General features: G+C 44.9%; 1 protein-coding gene across 1 annotated transcript in view; it reads left to right on the top strand.

The window, feature by feature from the left end:
* TNS1 (tensin 1) overlaps positions 1 to 26680 on the top strand; it is a gene marked incomplete in the record, with an annotated part of 696726 nt that overhangs the window by 410310 nt on the left and 259736 nt on the right. Inside the window, 1 exon segment of the mRNA XM_077449641.1 lies at positions 22303 to 22341. Within this exon segment, the coding sequence (XP_077305767.1) occupies positions 22303 to 22341 (39 nt within the window).

The raw sequence follows: 26680 nt of genomic DNA, 5'->3' as shown, positions 1-26680 counted from the left end.
CCTTGTATCCTTTTATTGCAGGAAAAAGAATGTCAGCGAATGCGATTTATAGATTCTACAAATTTGTCATGTGGAAAGCAGCTTTTCATCTAACCAGGACAATTATGGAATGCTTCAGCTGAAGGAAAAAAAAATATTAGGAGAAGGCGATTATATTTCTCGGCTGGTTTCTGCCCCGGGAGCAGAGGACTACGAGCCACTCGCTCTGCTCCGTGCCGGGCTAAAGGAAAACTGTAGACAATTTTTTGTGTATATACAATATAAATATATATATATATATATATATATATATATATATATATATATATATATATATATATATATATATATATATAATGCAGTGGCGGCGTTTTTTTTGTGGGGGGGGTCTAATCAGGTGGTTAAAAAAAAAAACAACCCCTGGCTGTAATTCATGCAACGATGCCCTAAAAGGAGCTGGACACATGAATAGGGGGGGTGGCCACGGCACCCATAGATAGATTCATGCTATGCATAAATCTATCCATTGCATATAGGGGGTGTCCCAGTGCCCGGCCGCCTCCTAATTTACGGGCCGCCCCTGATATATTGTATGATGACGGTCTACCTCCTGCTGCCGCCTCCTGGAACATGTCAAATGCCCCAGGAGGCCGCAGGACCATCCACAGAGCACCATGCAAGCTCATGCATCGCAGTGGGTGGGGAGCCGGCTGTGGTTCTTCAGGAAGTCACAGGCAGTGCCGGGACAAGATCATCCAGTGCCCAGGGCAAAGATGCCAAATTGTGCCCTCTGCTCATTATGTGCAAGTCTATGAGGAGGAGGGGGAGAGAGAGCACAGCCTACACCTCCTCCCAGCTCTTTCTTTTTCTCCTTGCCCACTTCCAGTGCTGGGCTGGCAGAAGTAGTGATGGCGCGGTCACTACTCTTATCATCCTTTTATAGAAGAAGAAACTTGTGATGCCCCCCCCATCCCCCCACCCATTCCTACAATACATGCTTCACCCGGGGCGGCTGCTCCTTCTGCCCACGCCTTGTCCCAGCCCAGGTCACAGGTGGCTCCCATAACCAAAAATGGCAGCAACGGGGGGATCCCACAGCAGTAAGGAGAACCGGCTGCAGAAAGACCGCCCTAGACTGAAGGTATTGGTAAGTACCTGATTCAACAGTCTTTGTTTAAAAAACAACAAAAAAAAAAAAAAGAATAGAAACAAATAGAACAGGGGGCTTCAAACTACGGCCCTCCAGTTCAGAAACTACAATTCCCATCATGCCTAGTCTGTGAATGTTAGAGTTTTACGATACCTCATGGGATGCGTAGTTCCACAACAGCTGGAGGGCTGTCGTTTGAGGATCCCTGGAATAGAATAAAACAAAATAGAAGAGAAAATAAAAGAATAAAATAAAATCGAATAAATTGGAATAGAATATAAAAGAATAAAATATAGCCATCTTCCAAAATTCAAATAAATTCGAATAAACTCAATTGAATTTTGAATCAATTCGAAAATAATGGATATACTAACCGAATCTGAATATATAAAATGAATTGCAAAGTTCCAAAGGTTTTTATTTTTATTCTATTTTTTTACCTTAATGCATGCTCTGCATTAAGGTAAAAAATAAAAAAAAAATAAAAAAAAACTTCTGTGTGCACCCTTAAACTTACCTGAACCCTGAGCTTTCTTGGTTCTCTCTCTCTCCTCACTGGAGATGGAGGCAGAAGTGGGAGCCATTGGCTCCTGCTGCTGTCAGTCACAGCCAGTGAGGGGGAGGCGGGGCTGAGTCATTTGTGTCATGGAGAAGTATACCTTCAGGGCCAGTTCACAATGCTACCACACCTCCCAACATTTTTGAGATGGGAATGAGGGACGCCTATTGGCAAAAGTATGTAGGCATAGGACACGCCCCATGCCACGCCCCCTTGAAGGAGAATTATACAAAAAATGATTAAACCCACAAGTTTTTTTTTTTTTTTTTTACCACTACTATTCCTTTATATTGGCTTACGAAATTTACAAATGCAGCAATTTAGAATTTGGATGAAAGATTTAGCGCTGGGGAAACACTTTTTGAAAGATAAAAAGTGCATTTTATATACAACTATATAGATCAGACCAAAATGAGGGACAAGAGGGAGTTTTTTCCAAATCAGGGACAGTCCCTCCAAATCAGGGATAGAGGGACTTTGTTCCAAATCGGGGACAGTCCCTCCAAATCAGGGATAGAGGGACTTTGTTCCAAATCAGGGCCAGTCCCTCCAAATCAGGGCCAGTCCCTCCAAATCAGGGATAGAGGGACTTTGTTTCTAATCAGGTACAGTCCCTCCAAATCAGGGATAGAGGGACTTTGTTCCAAATCAGGGCCAGTCCCTCCAAATCAGGGCCAGTCCCTCCAAATCGGGGATAGAGGGACTTTGTTTCTAATCAGGTACAGTCCCTCCAAATCAGGGATAGAGGGACTTTGTTTCTAATCAGGTACAGTCCCTCCAAATCAGGGACAGTCCCTCCAAATCGGGGATAGAGAGACTTTGTTCCAAATCAGGGACAGTCCCTCCAAATCAGGGACAGTTGGGAGCTATGTGTTGCAGCTAGTTCGTGCACACTGTTTGGCATGCATTTTAGGGAATATGTTTTCTCTGTACAGATGTCTCTTTTGTGCCCGACTGGCGGTGCAGGGGTTAATCTTCAGAACATTCCTGCCCAGTAAGTCGCGTGCCATACCTTTGAATAAGTCAGCCTTTTCTTCAAGGCCAAAGTCAAGGGAAGGAGGGGGGGGGGGGGGGGCTCAGGCCATGTTTGTGCGTTGCGAAGCTGGCGTTTTCTGTGCCCTTATATAGAAATATTTTGTTACGGGTCTCTGGAATGGGGGATTTTTCTGCCAGGTTTTTGGCATGTCTGAGGTGCGCAGATGTCCTGGCGATCCGTCAAGGTGATGACTTACATTGGGGGGAGAGTGATCATGTCTGCTGTCTGTAGATGGGCGGTGTACACAAAGGAGGGGCGCTCTTTTGTTTTTACAAATGATGGTGATTCAGGTCCTTCAAGGATATTATAAGCAATGGCAGTCTATGGGTTTGTCTCACGACGGGTCCCCATTGGGCCAATCAAGGTCCGAGACACTCCAATCAGTTGTACGGCCTGAGGCACGAAAACCTGTATGATCGCTTATATGAGGTCACTGGCCTAGGATCACCCTTCATTTTAAAAATTCCCTTGTTATTTAGAAGGAGTAGTAATGGCTGACCTGCAGAAGGATAAAGTCATTTATAGTCTATTATTTCCCATAATACCCTCAAAGGGGTTTTACTCCTCCAGAATGAGCCCTCGGTTCCAGGTACAGTAGCCAAATGCTGCAGGTATTGTCCAACTGTGGGAGAGAGCAAACCCATGACAGTCCCTTCTATATTCTGGAAACTCTATTGGTAAAATCCCTGTACTGAGTTCCCGGGTCTGTACACCTGTTGTACCCATGACGAGGGGTTCCCACCATCTCTCTGCTGAGTTCCTGAGTCTGTACACCCACTGTGCCCATTGTGAGGGGTTTTCACCATCCCTGTGCTGAGTTCCCGGGTCTGTACACCCGCTGTGCCCATTATGAGGGGTTACAACCATCTCTGTGCTGAGCTCCCAGGTCTAAACACCTGCTGATCCCCCTTATGAGGGGTTCCCACCATCCCTGTTCTGAGTTCCTGGGTCCTGTATACCTGCTGTGCCCATTATGAGGGGTTCCCACCATCCCTGTGCTGAGTTCCCGGGTTTGTACACCTGCTGTGCCCATTATGAGGGATTCCCACCATCCCTGTGCTGATTTCCCGGGTCTGTACACTCGCTGTGCCTATATAAGGGGTTCTCCCCATCCCTGTGCTCAGTTCCTGGGTCTGTAAACCTGAGGCGCTCAATATGAGGGGTTCCAACCTTCCCTGTGCTTAGTGCATGGGTCTGCACACCTGCTGTGCCCATTATAAGGGGTTCCCACCATCCATGTGCTGAATTTCTGGGTCTGTACACCTGCTGTGCCCATTATGAGGGATTCCCACCATTGCCCTTGCCTGTGCCCATTGTGAAGCGTACCCACCATCCTTTTTTGATGTGATCTATTTTATACTATGAAGGATATATTGGAAGAAGCTGGAACATACAAAGCTGCATGGGAAAACCCACAACTTCCAAGTGGACAGGAACAGAGCCAAAAAAAGCGGCTGGTAGATCTCACTGTTGGGGTATCCAAGACATTAAAGCAGGAGTCCGCCGTTTTAGTTTTTTTTTTTAAAGCCAGCAGCTACAAATACTGCAGCTGCTGACTTTTAAAATAATGACACATACCCGCCCAGCGCGCCCGCGATGTCGGCACCCGAAGCCGATCTCTCGATCGTCTCTCTGGTGCTGCCGCTGCCATCTTGGGCTTCATTTCCCGGTTCCCTACTGCGCATGCGCGAGTCGCACTGCGCAATAAGGATGGTCCCCGCTGTCTCTGGGATCCGTGTGTTTCCCAGCAGACAGCGGGGGACCTTCGGAAAGGGGCGTAGATTCTGCGGAAAGGGGCGTACCTTCTGCAGATATCTATCCCGGAAGTGGGTGCAGATACCTGTACTGTACAGGTACCTGCACCCCCCTCCCCCCTGAAAGGTGCCAATTGTGGCGCCGGAGGGGGGGAGGGTTCCAATGAGCGGAAGTTCCACTTTAGGGTGGACCTCCGCTTTAAGGAAGTCGAGGGGGGGTGGGGGGGCAACTCAACATTGTCATCAATATTGAAAGCAAGGGAAAATTCAATACTTTTGAGTTGCCATCAAAACAAGAATAGAGGGGAAATCCTGGAATGGATTTGAACCAGTAAAACCACTTCAGATGTACTTCATCTAGGGTCACCTATAACCAAAATACATAAAGAGCGTGTAAAGGTTCTTTAAGGTGGACCCTGTTGTAAGCCAGTGGCTGCTGCAAAGGATTGACGGGAGCACTGACAATGGATGGGCCATAGGATTGATTCTGAAGCCATCTAGGTCAATATGAATGTTCCGTTTTTTGATTTGTCTGCACTTCTGTTTTAAATAATTATGTTTTTTTTTTAATTTAGTATTTTCTACTTGACTTGGACCCCTATGTGATAGCATATTGCAGGGGACATCAGGTCTACTAGACCCCTAATGTCACCTCTGCACCTAACCTTGCTTTCAAGAGACGTCCTGCCACTTCCTTTAGCCTTTACAGGACAGGAACTGAAGAGAAATCTCATGGAATGGGTTTTAGCCCTTTCCTACTCTATATCCAAAAACAGGTTAGGCTTTAGATCTCCTTTAAACATTGTAATAATATCTCAGACGTCCTCCATTACCTCTAGGAAGTTGTGTGTGTAGAGGTATTAAGTAGGCCGTAGTCTTCCTTCGCATTCAGTGTGTACGGAGGAGCGTGCGGCCCCGTGTGTGTACACAGGCTTTCCCCATGTGTGTCTGGCCAGTGTTTGCTGAACGGTGGTTTAGGTTCCGGGTGTTTACTCATTGCCACATCACAAGTTTGCCCTAAGCCTGGGAACTGCGCGATTCCTCTGCTTGCTAACACATGAACCGCAGACTTGCGCACACAAACATTGGCCGGGGACGGTGGAGAGCGCCGAAGCCAGGTATGTACAGGCTCGCCAGGTGAAGACCTCATCCTATGTAATCCTATCTCACAAGATGTAATAGGGAGCGATCTTCTCAGGATTTATCATCTGATGAAAAGTGGCAGCTTAAAATGAGCTGCCGAGATTCATAATTGGTGTAATAGCAATACATTAGTGTCCAGTGTGGACTAAAGTGTTCAGTGGTGAGTTGTGAAGTTTATAGTCAGAACTTGTTTAAAGTGAACCCATGCTGAGTTATAACTAGTAAACCAGAATCCAGCCTTTCTCAACCTCCTTTCTTCAAAGCAACCCTTTAATAATTTTCAGGGCAGAAGAAACCTCTGTTAAGACTTCATTCATTGGTGGTCAGTGGGAAGAATGTATCTTACATTGGTGGTCAGTGGGAAGAATGTATCTTACATTGGTGGTCAGTGGGAAGAAGGCTCCTTTACATTAGTGGTTACTGGGAAGAATGTCTTTCATTGGTGGTCAGTGAAAAGAACTGGTGGTCAGTGAGAAGAATGTTCCTTACACTGGTGATCAGTGGGAAGAATGTCCCTTACATTGGTGGTTGGTGGGAAGAATGCTCCTTACATTGGTGATCAGTGGGAAGAATGTCCCTTACATTGGTGATCAGTGAGAAGAATGCTCCTTACATTGGTGATCAGTGGGAAGAATGTCCCTTACATTGGTGATCAGTGGGAAGAATGTCCCTTACATTGGTGATCAGTGAGAAGAATGTTCCTTACATTGGTGATCAGTGGGAAGAATGTCCCTTACATTGGTGATCAGTGAGAAGAATGTTCCTTACATTGGTGATCAGTGAGAAGAATGTCCCTTACATTGGTGATCAGTGGGAAGAATGTCCCTTACATTGGTGATCAGTGGGAAGAATGTCCCTTACATTGGTAATCAGTGAGAAGAATGTCCCTTACATTGGTGATCAGTGGGAAGAATGTCCCTTACATTGGTAATCAGTGAGAAGAATGTCCCTTACATTGGTGATCAGTGAGAAGAATGCTCCTTACATTGGTGATCAGTGGGAAGAATGTCCCTTACATTGGTAATCAGTGAGAAGAAGGCTCCTTTCAGATTGGTAGTCGGTGGAGAAGGTCCCCTTCACATTGGTGGTAGGAGGAAAGTTTGCCAATTACCTAGTTGGGTGGTCATTGGGAAGAATGTCCCTTACATTGATGGTCAGTGGGAAGAATGCCCCTTAAATTAGTGGTCAGTGGAAAAAATGCTCTTTACAATGGTGATCAGTGGGAAAAAGGCTCCTTTCATTGGTGGTCAGTGGGAAGAATGTTCCCTGAATTGGTGGTCAGTGGGAAGAATGTGCCTTACATTGGTGGTCAGTGGGAAGAACCCTCTTTATTTTAGTGTCAGTTGGAAGAATGTCACTTACATTGGTGGCCAATGGGAGGAATGCCCCTTACTTTGCTGGTCAATAGGAAAAATGTCCCCTAAATTGGTAATCGGTGGTAAGAATGCTGCTTACATTGGTGGTGATTGGGACTAATGGTCCCCTTACAGTAGTGGTCCAAATGCCACCCTCGCACACAGTTAAAAAGGGTCCTTGGGGTTCTGCAGCTGACTCTGCCAAATAGCAGTGGCCTCAAAATTATGCAGGCACTATAAAATGGAAGTCAATTAGCCACAGCTCAAGGAACCCCTACCAACCTCTGGAGGAACTCTGGTTGAGAATGGCTGCCCTAGACAGGCAAGAAGCACTAATGCCCCGTGCACTCGATCGAATTTTCCAACAACAAATGTTGGGTGTGAGCTTGTTGGCAGAAAGTCAGACCGTGTGTACGCTCCATCGAACATTTGTTGTCAGACTTTCCGCCAATAAATGTTGGCTAGCATGCTCTCAAATTTTCCGCCAATAAATGTTGGCTAGCATGCTCTCAAATTTTCCGCCAATAAATGTTTGTGGTCGGATTTTCTGATCGTGTGTACAAAAGTCCAAAGTGCAAACACGCATGCTCGGAATCGCGCATCACTATTGAACTTGCTTTTTTATCGGCTCGCCGTACGTCTTGTACTTGCTACGTTCGTAATTGTTGGCCAACATTTGTGTGACCGTGTGTATGCAAGGCAAGTTTGAGCCAACAACCTTCGAACAAAAATGTTACGGTTTTGTTGCCGAAAAGTCAGATCGTGTGTACAAGGCATAAGAGGTGCCGCACGTTCCTTCAGATCCAATGGGAAGCCAAATCTCAAGGATGGCATCTATATAAATGAATTTGGTCTCCGAGTTGTTGTTCTGCCTACTACCTCCTTCCTTCCTCTACTTATTAATGGTCGACGAGGCTGCACATGACATTGGCAAAGAGCAATAGTAAAATGTTGGAGGCAAGATGGGTAGGCTTCTGACTTTGGCGGTAAAGTCGTTATTTGCATAGCCAACTCAGTTGACCTCCCCCTGATAAGTAGTGCCAGGAGCATCTCTGCCAGGGTCCAAGTTTATGAGGATGTCCGCTGCTGGACTGCTCTCTTTCCTAGTAAGTGATGCAGGTTAAATGTGTCTCCTGGTTTTACCTATAGATATAAAATACTTCATTTAATAAAATATTTTTCATTTCCACCAAACCGGAGCCTCGATTTAACCTATCTGGTACACGTTGATATAAAATACATCCTTTCCGTATAGAACGAGCCCATGTAAATTGGTTGCACACAACACTAATGTGGCCTTCATCATTTTGGCAGACATGTGGTGATGGGTTGATGTGGACCTCCTCCTGGTAAAGCTGTTTTTAGCTAAATCCTCTGTACAAGGAAATGGAGAGAGACAAGTGGCTTCAATTACCCCGTACAGATGGAGTTCCTGTTATTGTGGAATCATAACATGCAAGTCAGCCTGCGGACATTTCTGGAGGGACATTATGTCAGAGCGACGCACCTGCGATTAAGAATATTGTTGGAGATTTGGCACCCCCCCAGGTTATAATACTGTAGATGGGCACCGAGTGTATTGTTTGTGTCTATTCCTGTCCACTGTAGAGCCAATTAGACTTGCGTCATATGGAGGATCTGATGGCATATCCCAACCATCATTACCATTCTCTACTTGGCTGATGACCTGAAGTTAAAGTAAGAAAATCCAGAGAACAAAAATGGAATTTACGGCAACTTACCAGTCTTTAGACGTGCTGGCTTGGGATGTGCATGATGGAAAAAATTGTTTAGTTTCAGAGTCGTTCATTAAGTTCCCCATTCATGCCTCTTGAAGCTCCATAACACTGGAGTAGAAAAAAATCAATTATTCTCTATGGAGATGGTTCACATCTCTACTCCAAGTCGTCTGAAGCTCAAAAAAGTTTTGGAGCTTTTTGTTGTAGCTCTAATCGGGCAGATTTGAGTGTTTTTGGCACCCTTTTATCTCCATAGAAATGAATGGAAATGCACCATGTGCGCGTTTGTGTGCATTTTTTGTTGTGCGTATTTGCGTGATTATTTGCACAAATGACATTTTTTTATATTAATAATATATGAATAAATAAATGTAAATACGCAAATAACAAATGTCATAAATAATAAATGAATAAATTAAATTAAACAATAATATGTAATAATACATAAATAATTAACTCCTGACCTAAAAATAATAATAATAATCATAATAATATAATTATTATTAATATTAATAAACACCCAAATCTGAACAAAAAATAATATTAATAATGTATTAATTTTGGGTTAGGGTGTTTAGTAATGTATTATTATTATTATTATGTTAATTAACCCCTAATTCTTAAGAAATATAATAACATAATAATAATAATAGTAATAAATTACTAAACACCCCAACCCAAAATTAATACATTATTAATAATATATATATATATATATATATATATATATATATATATATATATATATATATATATATATATATATATATAATATTAAAATATATTATTACAATTATTATTATTTTTGTTCTCAGGTTTGGGTGTTTATTAATAATTATATTATGATTTTTTTTTAGGTTAGGGGTTAATTATTTTATTATTAGTATACATTTATTGAGTTTATTATTTATGATTATTTTACATTTATTTATTATTATTATTATTAGTAGCAGCAGTATAAAACGTGCAAGTCACGCATAAATATGCTGCAAAATCGTGCATAAAAACATCGGAAAGACGCTACGCTCAAGTGTGAATGCAAGCTAAAGGGTTAGTTCACCTTTAAAAAAACTCCCTATGTTCCAGTTAAGGGGGCCATTTTAACAAAAGGCAATGTGCAGATTATAAAAAAGCTGTAGTAGCTGCATCTTTTTGTTTTGTCATGTTCGTTATGTTAGAACGATTCGTTTCTGCCATTAGTTTTATATATTCATATTTGGTTAGTATATCCATTTATTTTTGAATTGATTCAAAATTCAATTCAGTTTATTCGAAATTCGAGTTTTGGAAGATGGCTATATGTGTTCCATTTTATTCTTTTCTGTTCTACTCACGTCTATTCTATTCTTTTATTTTCTCTTCTATTTAGTTTTATTCTATTTGTTTCTATTCCTTTATTTTCTATTGTATTCTCTATTCTGTTCTTTTATTTGCTATTCTGTTCCATTTTATTCTATTTTATTCCTCTATTTTCTATTCGATTTCATTCATTTCTGTTTTTTTTTCTATTCTATCTATTGTTCTATTTTTTTTTTTCTGTTCTATTCTTTTATTTTCTAACCCCTGAAAAAAATCAATCTGGCCATTGAGAAGAATGCTTCTGCTGGTGGTCAGTAGGAAGAATGCTCCTTACATTGGTGATCGCTGCGATGAATGCCTCTTTATATTGGTGGTCATTTGGTAGAATGCCCCTTACATTGGTGGTCAGTGGAAAGAGTACTCCTTACTTTGGTGATCAGTGAGAAGAATGGTCCTTACATTGGTGATCAGTGGGAAGAATGATCCTTACATTGGTGGTCAGTGGGAAGAATGTCCGTTACATTGGTGATCAGTGGGAAGAATGTTCCTTACATTGGTGATCAGTGAGAAGAATGTTCCTTACATTGGTGATCAGTGGGAAGAATGCTCCTTACATTGGTGATCAGTGGGAAGAATGCTCCTTACATTGGTGGCCATTGGGAAGAATGCTCCTTACATCGGTGATCAGTGGGATGAATGTCCCTTACATTGGTGGTCAGTGGGAAGAATGCTCCTTACATTGGTGGTCAGTGGGAAGAATGCTCCTTACATTGGTGGTCAGTGGGATGAATGTCCCTTACATTGGTGGTCAGTGGGAAGAATGTCCCTTACATTAATGGTCAGTGGGATGAATTCTCCTTGCATTGGTGTTCAGTAGGAAGATTGTTTCTTGCATTGGTGGTGAAATGGAAGAATGCTCCTTATATTGGTGGTCACCAAGATGAACGTCAGTACTTTGGTGGTCAGTGAGAAGAATGCTTCTTATACTGGTGGTAAGAATTTTCTTTGGTGGTTGGTTGGGTGAATGTCTTACATTGGTGGCCAGTGGGGAGAATGCATCTTTATACTGGTGTCAGTGGGAAGAATACTCCTCACATTGGAAATCATTTGGAAGAATGCTCTTTATGTTGGTGGTCACTGAGATGAATGTCCCTTACTTTGATGACCAGTGGGATGAATGTTTCTCAAACTGGTGATCAATGGTAAGAATGCTCCTTACATTGGTGGGAAAAATGCCCCCCTTATAGATTGCCAAATAAAAGTCATTGCTCAGGCAGCAGGCTTGGCCAGGCTAGGAGCAGTGGCTCCTCTAACCAGTGCCGGGACAAGGTTATCCAGCGCCCAGGGCAAAGACGCCAAATTACGCCCCTCTTTCCCTTAGGGTTAGGGTCAGGGTGCCCCCTACCCCTGCAATAAACCATTGCGCCAGGGGCAGCCGCCCCTCCTGCCCACCCCTTGTCCCGGCCCTGCCTCTAACTATACGGGCACCATCAAATGAGAGGTCAATCAACCACTGCTCTAGCAACCTCTAGACCAGGGTTACTCAACAAGTGTTCCTCCAGAGGTTGCTAGGGATTCCCTGAGCAATGAGCAATTTCTGCCTCTCAGATAAGGTCCCACTGTCACCATTGATTTTTTTTTAGCTATCTGTAAGGGGGTAATTATTCCCAAAGACCACAAGTGTAAGGAGCATTCTTCCCACCGACCATCACACTCATGAATCGTGATTTGTAGATTTAGGCATTTTAGAAGGGGCTCCCTGAGTCCAGAGGGATAGTTCAAGGGTTCCCCTGTGCTGAAAAGGTTGGGAATGATTGTTCTATGCAGTATGACTGCAATCCTTATTGTCTAATAGCTTAATTTAAAGGGTTAGTCCACCCATATTTTAGAAACAAGTGGTGTTCGATAGGCGGAGTCACCTACTTCTGTCTAATATCTCTTGGTAGGTTTTCCAGCACAATATCCCTGCCATAGCCTCTGGCTGTGTTCCTAATCGTTTAGGAAATGTGGCTGCTCTACTCCCAGGTTAGTCCCGATCATCTGCTGTATGTTCCGTAATATAAAATTGATGTAAAATCCAGCATGGAGATGGAGGCAGCAGGCATTCAGACTTGGGATGTCTAATGCAGAGGTCTCACCACAACATTTTCAAAGAAGCCAAATATAGACCATCAGGTGGTTTTAACTCTCTCCAGCGTCTACCAACAGCTGAAATGCCAGTTTTGGGTGGACTGGTGCTTTAAGTCTGGGCAGCTTGTGAACATGTCCCTGACACCATCAAACAGCCTCTCAGCTGGAGCAATAATTCTCCGAAATCTGTTTACACGGAGCAGAGCGCCAGCGCTGTAGCGGGAGCCCGGATTGAGCGCCTTCCATCTAGCACCCGGAGACAATGTCCAAACACACCAACAGGGCCAATATCTGCCTATTTTTAAAAGGTTGCTGCAAAAACATTCCAGGACCCCGGAGTCCGTGGCCCTCCGCCAGCACACCCAGAGTATTCCTTCAGGACAGGAGAGGCCATAAATGGTAGTGTTTTTATCAATACAAACAACACTAGGAAAATGTAAGACTCTGGGAATGTACAGGGAGGCAGCAAAGCTAGCAAGATCCCAGAGGCATTAACTCAATAGTTTCCAAGGAGTCATACCGCTACTGTGACTATCGGGATAAATTACAGTGTAAGCTCAACATAACGCCCAACAATCATGACCATTGCCATTGGTTGTCTATTAAATCAGTGGTCTCCAAACTGTGGTCAGAGAGCTGGATGGGCCCTCTGCTTGCCCCCTTGAGCCACTATTCCTGTCACTGATACAAAAGATTATTCCTACCACTGACACCAATAATGGGGGATTATTCCTCCCGCTGACGCCAATAATGGGGCGCTATTCCTCCCACTGATGCCAATAATGGGGTGCTGTTCCTCCCACTGACGCCAATAATGGGGCGCTATTCCTCCCACTGATGCCAATAATGGGGCACTATTCCTCCCACTGACACCAGCAATGGAGCACTATTGCTTCCACTGATACAAAGGATAGGGCACTATTCCTCCAAATGATACCAACAATGGGTCGCCCCACTCATACCAAGAAATGGGCACTATTCCACCCACTAGTACAAATGATGGTGCACCATGCCTCCCACTGACACCAACGATGGGGCACCATGCCTCCCACTGACACCAACGATGGGGCGCTATTCCGCCTACTGACTCCAACAATGGGACACTATTCCTCCAACTGGTACCAACAATGGGACACCCCACTCATACCAAGTTATGGGCACTATTCCACCTCTTACTGACCACAAACATTATGTAATATTTTTAGTCCACTGATCACTGAGTTAAGGCATTGTTTATTCTCACTGGCCACAGCCCCCCCCCCCCCCCCCTAAAGTCTGGCCCTGTTTAGAAAGTTTGGAATATCCCTGACATGGAACACAGAGCTGAGTGTAATTTGAGACCTGAGTGGAGGAAAAACTCACTCCCCTCTTCACATATCTCATATGGAAACATGGAATTGTACCCCGGTGTTGGTGTCAGTGGGAGGAATAGTGCCCCAGTTTTGGTGTCAGTGGGAGAAGTAGTGCCCCATTGTTGAGGTCAATGGGAGGAATCGTGCCCTGGTGTTGGTGTCAGTGTGAGGAATAGTACTCCATTGTTGGTTTCAGTAGGAGGAATAGTGCCCTATTGTTGGAGTCAGTGGGAGGAGTAGTGCCCTATTGTTGTCAGTGGGAGGAATAGTGCCCTATTGTCAGTGGGAGGAGTAGTGCCCTATTTGTTGGTGTCAGTGGGAGGAGTAGTGCCCTATTGTTGGTGTCAGTGGGAGGAATAGTGCCCTATTGTTGGTGTCAGTGGGAAGAATAGTGTCCTATTGTTGGTGTCAGTGGGAGGAATAGTGCCCTATTGTTTGTGTCAGTGGGAGGAATAGTGCCCTATTGTTGGTGTCAGTGGGAGGAATGGTGCCCCGGTGTTGGTGTCGGTGGGAGGAGTGGTGCCCCGGTGTTGGTGTCAGTGGGAGGAGTGGTGCCCCGGTGTTGGTGTCAGTGGGAGGAGTAGTACCCCGGTCTTGGTGTCAGTGGGAGGAGTAGTACCCCGGTCTTGGTGTCAGTGGGAGGAATTGAGTTGGTGCAAGCTCCAGGGCATTCATCATCATTATCCTTGTCTGATCCAGAGCAATCAAGCAATTTAAAATTTCTGGCTGGAAGCTCGTTCTAGGTCACTGAACCGCTAGTTGGGAAACTGATGTCAGAATGGGGCCCCCCTGGAGCCAGCACCTGCAAATGTGGCTCCCGCATGTCTATGCATGTCTCCCCCCCCCGCCATTTCTCAGGGGCATTTGGCACAACTACTTAAACTGCACCTGAGCAGCAGCTTTTCTTCTCCTCCGTAGGTTGGGCCAGCACTGTTCCCGAGAACTGTCTGTGGAGTGGAGATGTTTTTCTCTAAGGAAGGTCCCCTGACATTTATTTGATTAATTAGTTCATCCGCGATGCAAAATATGTTGTTTTGCACGTGATCAGCACATGTTATTCAGGCCGCGTTTTACTTCTGCGGCCGGGGGAAGCCTGGATGCTGTAGACCAGGGTTCCTCAAAGCTGAGGCTTCATGTGGTTCCTTCTCCCCCCCCTCATCATCACCAGGCTGATGAAATTTTTCATTAAAGCCTTTCTATATTTATGACATATCTTATTTTTAGATGCAGTCTAATAATAAGATGCTTGCAAATGCAGTCTTTTGAGCCCCTGCTCTCCAATGCCTTTCCGGGCCCGCCCATCCCACCGGGAGCCCAGCACTGAAGCCAGTGTCTCCACCGGCTTACCATAGAGCTCATCGTGGACTGTAATGTCCCAGATCCTCTCTATGGTATACGAAATAAGCAGCAATGAGCATTTTGACACCTCAGATTTTTCGATCTTTTGTTTACCGGCAAGTGGAAGCTTCAGATCGAACTGACCCGAGTATGATCCAACGCTTTCAAGGGTAGAGGAGAGATCTGGGGGTCTAATAGACCCCCAGATGTCTCAGTAAAGAGAACCTGTCACTACCTATTTTTAGGGACGTTTACATTCCTTGTGATACCAATACAAATTGATTAAAAAATAAGAGACAGTATGTAAGTCGTGCACACATATGTAAACGGTGTTCGCACCCCACATGTGAGGTATTATTGCGAACGTTATAGCGAGAGCAATACTTCTGCACCAGACCTCTTGGGTAAAGCTGGTCATAAATGGTTAGAAAGTCGTTAGAAAAAACTGCCGCATTTGATCTGTCGAAACGCGCATGCAATAATGCCATCATTCTATCAAAATATTCTCCCCTCCCCTCAATTGTCGTCATATTATCGATCGTCAACAACATAAATGCTACATTTTTCCTCGATTGGTGGAAATGATGTAAAGATCTTTTTTGACCTTTTGTGAACCCTCCCACTGGCCAGTTGTATTTAAAAGAATGATCTTTCTTTTCGTTGCTTGTACTTCCTGAGTTATGTTTTAACACACATGCGCTGTAGGTTTTTTTCAAGCAGTTTCCGGTCTATTCCATTACTAACGTTTAGAAAATCTATAGTTTATGCTAAACGAAATCCGACATGACGGTTATTTTTTTTTTTTTGCCATAACTTTTGCATTTCGAGAATTGAAATGAGCCCACTAATGTTTAGAAAGCCTAATGCTTTTTTTCCTGAATGGTTTTCTAACCATGTATGGCCAACATAACCCCAAACTGGTAACCTAAAAAAACGTTTAAAGTGTTGCCTATGGAGATTTTTAAGTACTGTAGTTTGGCGCCGTTCCAGGAGCATGCGCAATATTAAAGCATGACATTTTTGCAGTGGCGCAGGGAAAGTAGTGAGCCCTCAACGCACCCTGCCGCGTGGGAGATGGACGGGAAGGTGGCGGTCCCTCAACACCTACATACACACATTCCCCCTGCAGGAGATGAACGGGAAGGTGCCAATTTCTCCCCCCCTCCCTGTGGGGGATTGACGGGAAGGCGGCGATTCCCCCCCTCCCAGCGGGAGACTAATGGGAGGGTGGTGATTCCCCCCCCCCCCCCTCCCTGTGGGAGACAGATGGGAAGGTGGCGACCCCCCCTCCCCGCAGGAGACTGATGTAAAGGCGGCGATTTTCCTCCCCCCTCGCAGCGGAAGGGTGGCGATTTCCCCCTTCCCCACAGGAGAATGATGGGAAGGCGGCAATTTCCCCCTCCCCCTCTCAGCGGAAGACTGACGGGAAGGCGGTGATTTTCCCCCTCCCCCTCTCAGCGGGGAGACTGATGGGAAGGCAGCGATTTTCCCCCCTCCCCGCGGGAGATGGATGGGAATATGGCAACCCCCCCCAGCGGGAGACTGACGGGAAGGCGGCGATTTTCCCCCTTCCCCACAGGAGGCTGACAGCAAGGTGGCGATTCCCTCCCCCCCCCCCCCCCCACGGGTGACGGATGGGAAGGCGACGATTTCCCCCCCCCCCCCCCCGCACGTGAGACTGACGGGAAGGTGTTGATTCCCCCCCCCCCCCCCGTACGTGGGAGACTGACGGGAAGGCGCCGATTCTGCACCCCAAGCCCACCCTTTTTTGCTAATATGCTCTAATTATGTACTTAAAAAAAGAACCCCCATTGCAATCCATGCATCCGACACATGGATTAGGGGCCGGGTACATGGATTGGGGGGGCGGCGCCCCTTATGGACGGGCTGCAGCTGCATATTTGGTATCTAGTTACTCTCTATTCTACTAAACAATTTGGTATTATTTTTTAAACGTAAAAAAAAAGTGCCCGATCTTTGCAATACACCTTTAAAAAAAAAAAAAAAAAAAAAAGGGTCTTGTTCCAAACCTGATGTTTTGCTGATAATCTGATTGGCCAGTGAAAGGTTAGATCAGGTTAGATCTCCTTCTATCTTTTATGGTGTCTGTCTTGCCCTGTTGGGTAGAATTATTTTTTTCCATCACGCGGCTTCCCGTCTCTGGGGACGGCGGTCAGAGTCACCACTATATATCTAACAAAGGTCCGCTTTCATCGTTTTCAATGCACTAAAAAGTAAAAGCCGCGAGATAAAAGTCATCCGAAAGTGGAAACGCCCTTTTAAAGTACCTGTGATTGATGTTTGTTTTTCAATGCGCCTTTCTCACATCTGCCGCCAAATGTTTGCTCGTCCAGCGGAAGTCGCCTTAAAATAAATAAATCGCCCCCCCCCGTTTAACAGGACCTTCTTAATTATTAATGGCGAGCTGTACTTACCGCTCCGCTGTGTTAATGTGATGAATAGCAAACAAAAGAGAGAGGTCTGAGCGGGAGCGAAGGGTCTCCTGGGCACATTAGCCGGGAAATGGAAGAGATCTGGAGCTCTGCAGAGGAGAACAAACACTGACCTCTCAATCGGAATGGAAAACACTTTAACCAATCATGTGACTTGCAGCTCCTGGGGGAGAGCGTGAGTCTTAAAGCTGAGCTCCGGGATTAATGTGTATTCTTCTTCTCTGCGTGATTTCTGTATTTCTTCCAGATCTGTGCAGAAATCCAGTGTGAGACTTCCTGTAATAAAGACCGCTCACTGCTGCTCTCTCTCCTTGTGCAGGGGGACTGGTCTTGTCTCCGCCCCCCTCCTGTAGTTTTCTGCAGACAGCTTGTAGAGGGTGGGGTCTGCTGGGCCCCTCCCACAGCTCTGCTCTTTCTTCTTGTGCAGGGAGATTGGTTTTGTCTCCGCCCCCCTCCTGTAGTTTTCTGCAGACAGCTTGTAGAGGGTGGAGCCTGCTGGGCCCCTCCCACAGCTCTGCTATTTCTTCTTGTGCAGGGAGATTGATCTTGTCTCCGCCCCCTCCTGTGCTCTTCTGTAGGCAGCCTGTAGTGGGTGGAACTTGTTTGGTCCCACCCACAGCTCTGCTCTTTCTCTCCTTGTGCAGGGTGACTGGTCTTGTCTCCAGCCCCTCCTGTAGTTTTCTGCAACCTGTAGTGGGTGGAGCCTGCTGGGCCCCTCCTACAGCTCTGCTTTCTCTCCTTGCAGAGTGACTGGTCTCGTCTCCTCCCCCTCCTGTAGTTTTCTGCAGGCAGTCTGTAGTGGGTGGAGCCTGCTGGGCTGCTCCTACTGCTCTGCTCGCTCTACCTGTGCAGGATGACTGGTCTTGTCTCCGCCCCCCCCTTTATTGCAGACAACCTGTAGTAGGTGGAGCCTGCTGGTCCCTCCCCCCTGTAGTTTTTACTGCAGGCTGCTTGCAGTGGGTGGAGACTATTCTGCTTTCTCTCTCCTTGAGCGGGGTGACTGGTCTTGTCTCTGCCCCCTCCTGTACTGGGTCACTCCCACAGCTCTGCTCTCTGCACAGGCACTGTGATGTCACTACTACTACAAAAAAAGTGAAAACTAAAGTGGATTTATTGAAGAATATAGTCAAATTAGAGTTTTTGTGCCCGGAGTTCTGCTTTAACCCTTCCCTACTTCATCCAAAAAAAAAAAAAAAAACCTTTTCATTTTTGAAAACGGTTGATAAAAGATCCTTTGTGGCTGTTTAGAAATATATTAAAATTTGTGTTTTTGTGTCTGAAGTTTGGCTTTAACTTCCCAGAATATTGCTGCCTTTATTTGGGAAAGTGGGTGTAAATCCCTCTATATATACCCAGTGAAGTGACTGGCCTCAGGTGATGCACAGAGATGAAACAAATCCTCCTGCGTACGTTGTACCTGTTTATATGCAACCTTCTCTTCTCTACATCAATTCAAAGTGCAGAATTTATAAAGCTTGCCCGAGAGATCAGAAAAAAAAGGGGGGCGGAGAGCTGAGGTTACACTCGGCAGAGTTCAGTGAGAGCTGATTGGAGGGAAGAGACACCCCCCTTTCACACAGGAACCACAGACTGTAAATCACAGGCTGTGTGCTGGAGCTCCCTCCCCTGTCAACTTTTTTGCTCTTGGTGTCAGAAGTGATTCATGCTGATAGCAGGGGAAGCAGGCAGCAGACAAAAAATTACAATTTGTGCTCTCTTGATTAAGATAAGCACAGTATAGAGAGATATGCTTTGTTCATATTTCATGTCTGAGGTTTACAACCACTTTAACACACTTCCTGTGTGGGGTTGACGACACTTACTTAATTTACTGTTTCTATGGATGACAGTGGCATTGCTAGGGGGTGGCTTTTGGGGCTATAGCCCTGAATCTGGGGCCCATAGCCCAGAGTCTCTGCAGGGGTTCCCAAGGAGAGGGGAGGCTCTCTGGGGACCCTAATGCAAGGGGGAGGCTCTCTGGGGATGCTGATTTTAGGGGGGAGGCTCTCTGGGGATGCTGATTTCAGGGGGGAGGCTCTCCGGGGACCCTAATGTAAGGGGGGCTCTCTGGGGACCCTGCGGTAAGGGGGGGGGCTCTCTGGGGACCCTGCGGTAAGGGGGGGCTCTCTGGGAACCCTGATGTAAGTGGGGGGCTCTCTGGGAACCCTGATGTAAGTGGGGGGCTCTCTGGGGATCCTAATGTAAGTGGGGGCTCTCTGGGGATCCTAATGTAAGGGGGGCTCTCTGGGTACCTTGATGTAAGGGGGGACTCTCTGGGGACACTGATGCAAGGGGGAAGCTCTCTGGGGATGCTGATTTTAGGGGAGAGGCTCTCCGGGGGCCCTAATGTAAGGGGGGCTCTCTGTGGACCCTGAGGTAAGGGGGGCTCTCTGGGGATCATAATGTAAGGGAGGCTCTCTGGGGACCCTGATGTAAGTGGGGGACTCTCCGGGGACCCTGATGCAAGGGGGGGGGCTCTCTGGGGACACTGATGCAAGTGAGGGTCTCTCTGGGGACCCTGTTGTAAGTAGGGGGCTGTCTGGGGATATATACACACATGTATATTACTGTATATACATGTGTATGCCTGCCCAAGCTTATGACTTTCTTTACTATGGGCTCTAGCCCCAGATCTTTTGTAGACCTAGCAATGCCCCTGATGGAGGAGCATTGTTGTCACCCTAGAACTACCCCCCCCCCCCACCCTTTTCTTTGTAGTGCCCAGAGATAGCTAAGAACAATGTGACTGATAAGTGTTATCAGCGCACAGAGGTTTCACTTACCATCCTGCATCTATGTAGGAGCAGCGTCGTCACTCTGGGACAGAACTACAGAACACCTCCCCCTCTGCTCATCTATATAATAAGGAGGCGGTTGTTCTGAAGTCCACAGAGAGAGCTGAGAACAATGTAACTGATAAGAGTGCAGCACATGCAGAAGTCACAAGAAGTTATCAGTTCACAAGATTTCTGGCAGGATCAACAGGAACGTTTTGCACTTATGAAGGGGATGTGACAAAACTCTTTACTGACCAAAAGGCTGAGCCAATAGGAAGAGTTAATTGTTGGGGGTGTTCATACACTTTAAGCTTTCTTCAGCTTTTTTGTAACTCGAATAGTTAAAGATCAAATCTGATTTCTGGCCGCGAGGCATTTGGCATTTTATTTAATCGCAGACTTGGCTTGTTACTTATTTTTTATTATTTTCTTTAACAAATGAGCGCCTTCCATAAATCACGATCGACTAATATAAATGTGGGGATGACAGACGGTTCCGGCGTCTTCTATATTGCGGCTCGTTAATGTATACACCCCGGTGACAGATATATTGGCTCTTCAAGTTTGCAACGAATAGACCTGTAGATGGGCTCCTGGGTGTCTAAAGTCACAACCAGCAAAGCCGCAGCCGGCGAGGAACTACAAGTCAGAGCTAGTGTCGGCCAGGGCATGCTGGGGCTTGTAGTTCCTCATTGGCTGCTGAACCTGGCCATAGAATCTGTAGGACAGCTGGACAGAGAGACGTATTTATTATTATTTGTATTCTAGTGACTATTGTCAGTAACGGTACATAACAGTGTTGCCAACCTACCAGATTGAAATTTACTGACACGACGCCCAAAATTTACTGGCACAGCCAAGTTTTTACTGGCATATCTAAAAGTTAGCCGCTGCCATGTATCCTGGAGCGACTTCCGGGTCTCGCTGCTCCGGAGCTGTGATTCGCCGGAGCCACGATGACGTCACTCCCAGGCATGCGCATAGCAGCCGACACGAGCGGCATATCACAGTGATCTGTGGCCTGCTCGGTGCGCCTGCGCGCCGCTGTCTACGGCGCATGAGCCGTAGACATCGGTGCCTGTCTTTTGGTAAATATCTCCTAAACCGTGTAGGTTTAGGAGATATTTCTTGGACCTACAGGTAAGCCTTAATCTAGGCTTACCTGTAGGTCAAAAAGGTTTGTAAGGGTTTACAACCACTTTAAGGTAGAGATTAATGCAAAAAAACATATTTCTTATTTTATTTTTGATATAGTAAGTAAGTAGCTCAGGGACTGGAATTGAGAGGGCAAGAAATTAGAATAGGCGGCACACACATGAAACCGACTCTCACAGTGACACTGACAGCAGTGTGCAGCAGCACAGATGATGATGGCACCGACCTCACCAACATGACACGCCGCCTCCTGGCATGGAGCGTCACAGTGACCCTCTCTCTTCATGCCAGGTGGTTCCTTCAGTCCACTCCCGGCTTGCCTTCCTCTTGTTCCACAGACCTGCACATGAGGCTCCGGCTGCTCCATTCCCTTGCAGCATGACGTCATGTGACACACTGCCGACACAGTCTGAACACACTGTAGCAGGCACTCGGATGGTTTCGGCCAAGCATCGCAGCCATATTTTTTACTGGCGACCTTTTTTTTTTTTTTTTTTTTTTTTTTTTTTTTTTACTGGCTGCCAATAAAAATACTGGGGTTTGGCAACACTGGTACATAAAACCATCCCATTACCTAATGTGTTGTTGCGTAGTGTGATGAGTACTCCCACTCTCCCCTAGAGGACGGCCACGGTATTACACTCTTCAAATGTTTAATGCTGGAATACAATTTTACATGTTTTATAAAAAATATTTTAAATAAAATTAAATTTTAGACCTCTTTGTTATGTTGTTGAAGTCATTTTTCGCTTCATTCGAATTTTGAAAACTTGAGGGAGAAGTTGTATTTTAGTGTATTGCTGTTAACATTATCAAAAAAAAAAAAGAGAAAAAAAAAAAGCACCTTCCGTTTTGTAAACTGAGATCCGATTCCATTATTTGTTTAGAAAGAATTTTATTTTAAGTCGTTTTTTTTGTATCATTTAATGTGTATTTGTCATTTTGTTTCATTTGAACATTCCTGCTGAATTACAATAACAGTAATCTTGTTACAAATCCTGAAACGAATTTTCATCTAATGTCAGGAAATGGATGACATACTGGACTGGGCTAAATGTTTCATTCATTTGTCTTTCTTTGCAGATTGTGTCTCCCTGCACGCCACGCGTCAACTACGAACTGGTGAGATGAATTTTACCTTTTATAAAATGTGCTATCTTTCTTGTATAAAGCAGAGCTTCAGCAAGCTTCTTTATATATATATATATATATATATATATATATATATATATATATATATATATATATATATATATATATATATATATATATATATATATAAAAATCTTTTTATTTATATATATCTTTTTATTATATATATATATATATATATATATCTATATATAATATAATATATATACATATACACACTATATTACCAAAAGTATTGTGACGCCTGCCTTTACATACACATGAACTTTAATGGTGTCTTAGTCCATAGGGTTCAATATTGAGTTGGCCCACCCTTTGCAACTATAACAACTTCAACTCTTCTGGGAAGGCCGTTCACAAGGTTTAGGAGTGTGTCTATGGTCTGACTGTTCTTCCAGAAGTGCATTTGTGAGGTCAGGCACTGATGTTGGACGGGAAGGCCTGGCTCACAGTCTCCGCTCTAATTCATCCCAAAGGTGTTCTTTCAGGTTGAGGTCAGGATTCTGTGCAGGCCAGTCAGGTTCTTCCACCCCAAACTTGCTCATCCATGTCTTTATGGACCTTGCTTTGTGCACTGGTGCACAGTCATGTTGGAACAGGAAGGGGCCATCCCCAAACTGTTCCCACAAAGTTGGGAGTTTGAAATCGTCCATAATCTCTTGGTACGCTGAGGACTTAAGAGTTCCCTTCACTGGAACTAAGGGGGCCAAGCCCAACCCCTGAAAAATAACCCCCCACACCCTAATCCCCCCTCCACCAAATGATTTGGACCAGTGCACAAAGCAAGGTCCATAAAGACATGGATGAGTGAGTTTCGGGTGGAGGAACTTGATTGGCCTGCACAGAGTGTGTGTATGTATGTATGTATGTATATGTATGTATATATGTGTATATGTGTATATATATATATATATATATATATATATATATGTATGTATGTGTGTGTGTGTATGTATGTGTATATATATATATATATATATATATATATATATATATATATATATATATATATATATATATATATATAAAATGTGTGTGTGTGTGTAATGTGATATTATTAATGTAAAAAAAAAATATATATGTGTGTGTGTGTATATGTATGTATGTGTGTGTGTGTGTGTGTGTATATATATATATATATATATATATATATATATATATATATATATATATTATAATATAAAATGTGTGTGTGTAATGTTATATTTAATGTAAAAAATAAATAAATATATATATATATATATATATATATATATATATATATATATATATATATATATATATATATATATATATATATGGCAACCAGTACGGATTTCCATGTCCTACACCAGAACCAGCATTCTGTAATGTTCCCCATGTCTCCACCTCTTCCCCAGAAGTCGGCGGTCTCTGTTCTCTCTGTTCTCACTCCCCACTTATCATACAAAAGAAAACATTTCCAAATCGCTTTGATTCACAAGTCCTAGACGTCTGCTGAAACCTGACAGATCATTACATTAAGGGACAAGTTGGCTCCCATTAAATGTCCGTTATGATTATTACAGCCCGTAAATTACCGCCTGGAGGGGGGGAAGGGGCAATCGTTGTTTATTTGGCTGTTTTAAGGAATTTTTGCTTTTTTAGTTTTTTTCAGGGAATTCTAATTTTTCTTGCTTTGAAAGCCTTTTGTGTGAGAACAGAACGATCCCAGAAAAGTCTATTAATAGACGGCGCTGATACTGGGGGCGTTGGGCTGTCTGCGGACTTTCGCTCCCCATGGTATAAGGTCCAGAGACATGATGCTGACCAGATGTGATTTAAAGGGGAAATTCCAATATGTAGCGCGTTGTTTTTTAAATGGTGCGGAACTGCCAGAACTACCGCAAAAAGTGATCTACACTGGGTTAGGACAGCAAAGCCTTATAGAGACGTAAAATTAATTTCAAACCAGGCACCCATATTTTACTATTTATGTCATCAGCTTTGAAGTCCTATCTCTAGAGGATGGGATTTTATATATAAAGATATAAAATCTTTATATAATAGGCAAAAAAAAAAATAATATATATCCTGTATATAGTATCTTCATAATCCGTGACCGGCACTCTTTTTAAGCACTGGCCCAATGGTCTAATATATGGAAAGTCCACAACAAAGATTGAACCTATATGTTATTTATAATGGTGTGTGTCCCCTTAAATGTTGGTGATTGGTAGTGAGTGTTCCATAACGGTTGGTGGTCAGTGGTGTTCTCCCATAAAACATTGATGTGCCCTTTATGATCAATATGACCCCTGTATAGCTCCTTGCTGTGCAGTAATGGACACTGGAAGTCAGTGGGCCCCCTGTGGTCAGTGTGCCCCCTTTGTGGCTCCTTGCTGCTCAGTGATGGGCATTGAAAGTCAGTGGGCCCCCTATGGGGATCCTTGGTGCTCAGTGATGGACATTGGAAGTCAGTGGTCCCTCTATGGTCAGTAGGCCCCCTGTGTGTCTCCTTGTTGCTCAGTGATGGACACTGGAAGTCAGTGGGCCCCCTGTGGTCATTATGCCCCCTGTGTGGGTCCTTGCTGCTCAGTGATGGACATTGGAAGTCAGTGGGCCCCCTGTGGTCAGTGTGCCCCCTTTGTGGGTCCTTGTTGCTCCGTGATGGACATTGAAAGTCAGTGGGCCCCCTATGGTCAGTAGGCCCCCTGTGTGGATCCTTGGTGCTCAGTGATGGACATTGGAAGTCAGTGGGCCCCCTATGGTCAGTATGCTCCTTGTGTAGCCCCTTTCTGTTCATTGGTCATCATTTGAAGTCAGTATGCCCCCCCCCCATGTAGCCACTTGCTGCTCACTGGTAGTCACTCAAAGCCAGTTTGCCCCCCCCCCCCCCCACCCCTCACCCCATGGTCAGTATGCTCCCTATGTCGCCCTTGCTGCTCATTGGTAGTCACTTGAAGACAGTTGGTCTCCCTTGGTCAGTATGCCCCTCTGGATAGCTCCTTACTTCTCAGTGGTGGTCATTGAAAGTCGGTATACCCCTCTATGGTCAGTATGCTCCCTGTGTAGCCCCTTGCTGCTCATTGGTGGTCAGTGGAAGTCAGTGCGTCCCCCAATGTGTGGCCCCTTGCTGCTCAGTTGTAGTCATTGGAAGTCAGTGGGCCCCCTATTTTCAATATGCCCCCCCATGTGGCCCCTTGCTGCTCATTGGTGGTCATTGGAAGTCACTATGCCCCCCTGTAGCCTCCTCCTGCTCTGTAGTGATTATTGATGGTCAGTTTGCACTGCTATGGTTAATAGGCCCCCTGTGTAGCCTCTTGCTGCTCATTTGTGGTTATTGTCACTCAGTATGTCCCCTTTATGGTCATTATGCCCTCTGTGCAGCCCCTTGCTGCTCATTGGTGGTCGGTGTGCCCCCTTTATGGACAAGACCCCCCTCTCTTTTTTGTTGGCAGTCAGTGGGGAACAGTGTTACCTACAAAGGATCGTCAGCAGTGGCAGAAGGCTAGGGTATATTTTGTTTCTTTGTTTCACATTTGTAATTGCCCATTACAGTGATCACACGGGACAGAGCTACTCTGATTGGCTCTATGCATTTTCCCAGTGGTGTGCATTATCTAATGAAAACATGATTGCAGGTAGCTGTTTATAAACGGTGCACCATAAACAAAATGAACACAAACATGCTGTTTTTCCCCCCAGTGTATTGCTAGTTATGTGGTTAACATAAATTGGGTAAACTTTCTGAAGTCACAGGTGGTGGAGGCCTCTGTACACCCCACAACAAGGGCTCTCACCCCACAACCTCCTGGCATCAATATAAACTAGTGGAATGTTGACTTTCTAGCTTGGGGAGGGGGGTGCAAAGCTAACTAGTGTCATGCAGGACCGGGACAAGGGGTGGGCAGAAGGGGTCCTGCCCTGGGCGCAGTGAAGAAAAGGGGCAAATGGGTGCAGGGTGGAAGGAATTCTAAGGAATGTATTAACAGTGGGGAGGTGGGCGGGGGTGGTTCTGGGTCCTTACCCTGGGCTCTGGGCAAACCAATGACAGGATCTACTCCACCGAACCCAGTTGAGGGGATTTCCTGTTATTTGCTCATCGCTAATAATGGGCACGGTCACTGAAGCACCCTAAAAAAAAAGTTGACCCAGTCAACCAGCCGGCCTTCACCCAAACCTGAAATATTGTTTTTTTGGTATTTTCTTAATTTGCTACACAAATAACGCAAAAACGTTTTTTTTTAGACTGTGATTTTGTCTACCTGTCTCTAGAAATTGGACCCTCTTGTCCGTCGTGCGGCTTTGTGTGTCTATTTGGCGCTTTCATCCCTCGAAATCTTCTCCA

The sequence above is a fragment of the Lithobates pipiens genome, unplaced genomic scaffold (assembly GCF_037356315.1).
Source record: "Lithobates pipiens isolate NorthernLeopardFrog02 unplaced genomic scaffold, aLitPip1_a1.2 Scaffold_22, whole genome shotgun sequence".
Classification (NCBI taxonomy): Eukaryota; Metazoa; Chordata; class Amphibia; order Anura; family Ranidae; genus Lithobates; species Lithobates pipiens.
This window is presented reverse-complemented; position numbering and strand designations above follow the sequence as displayed.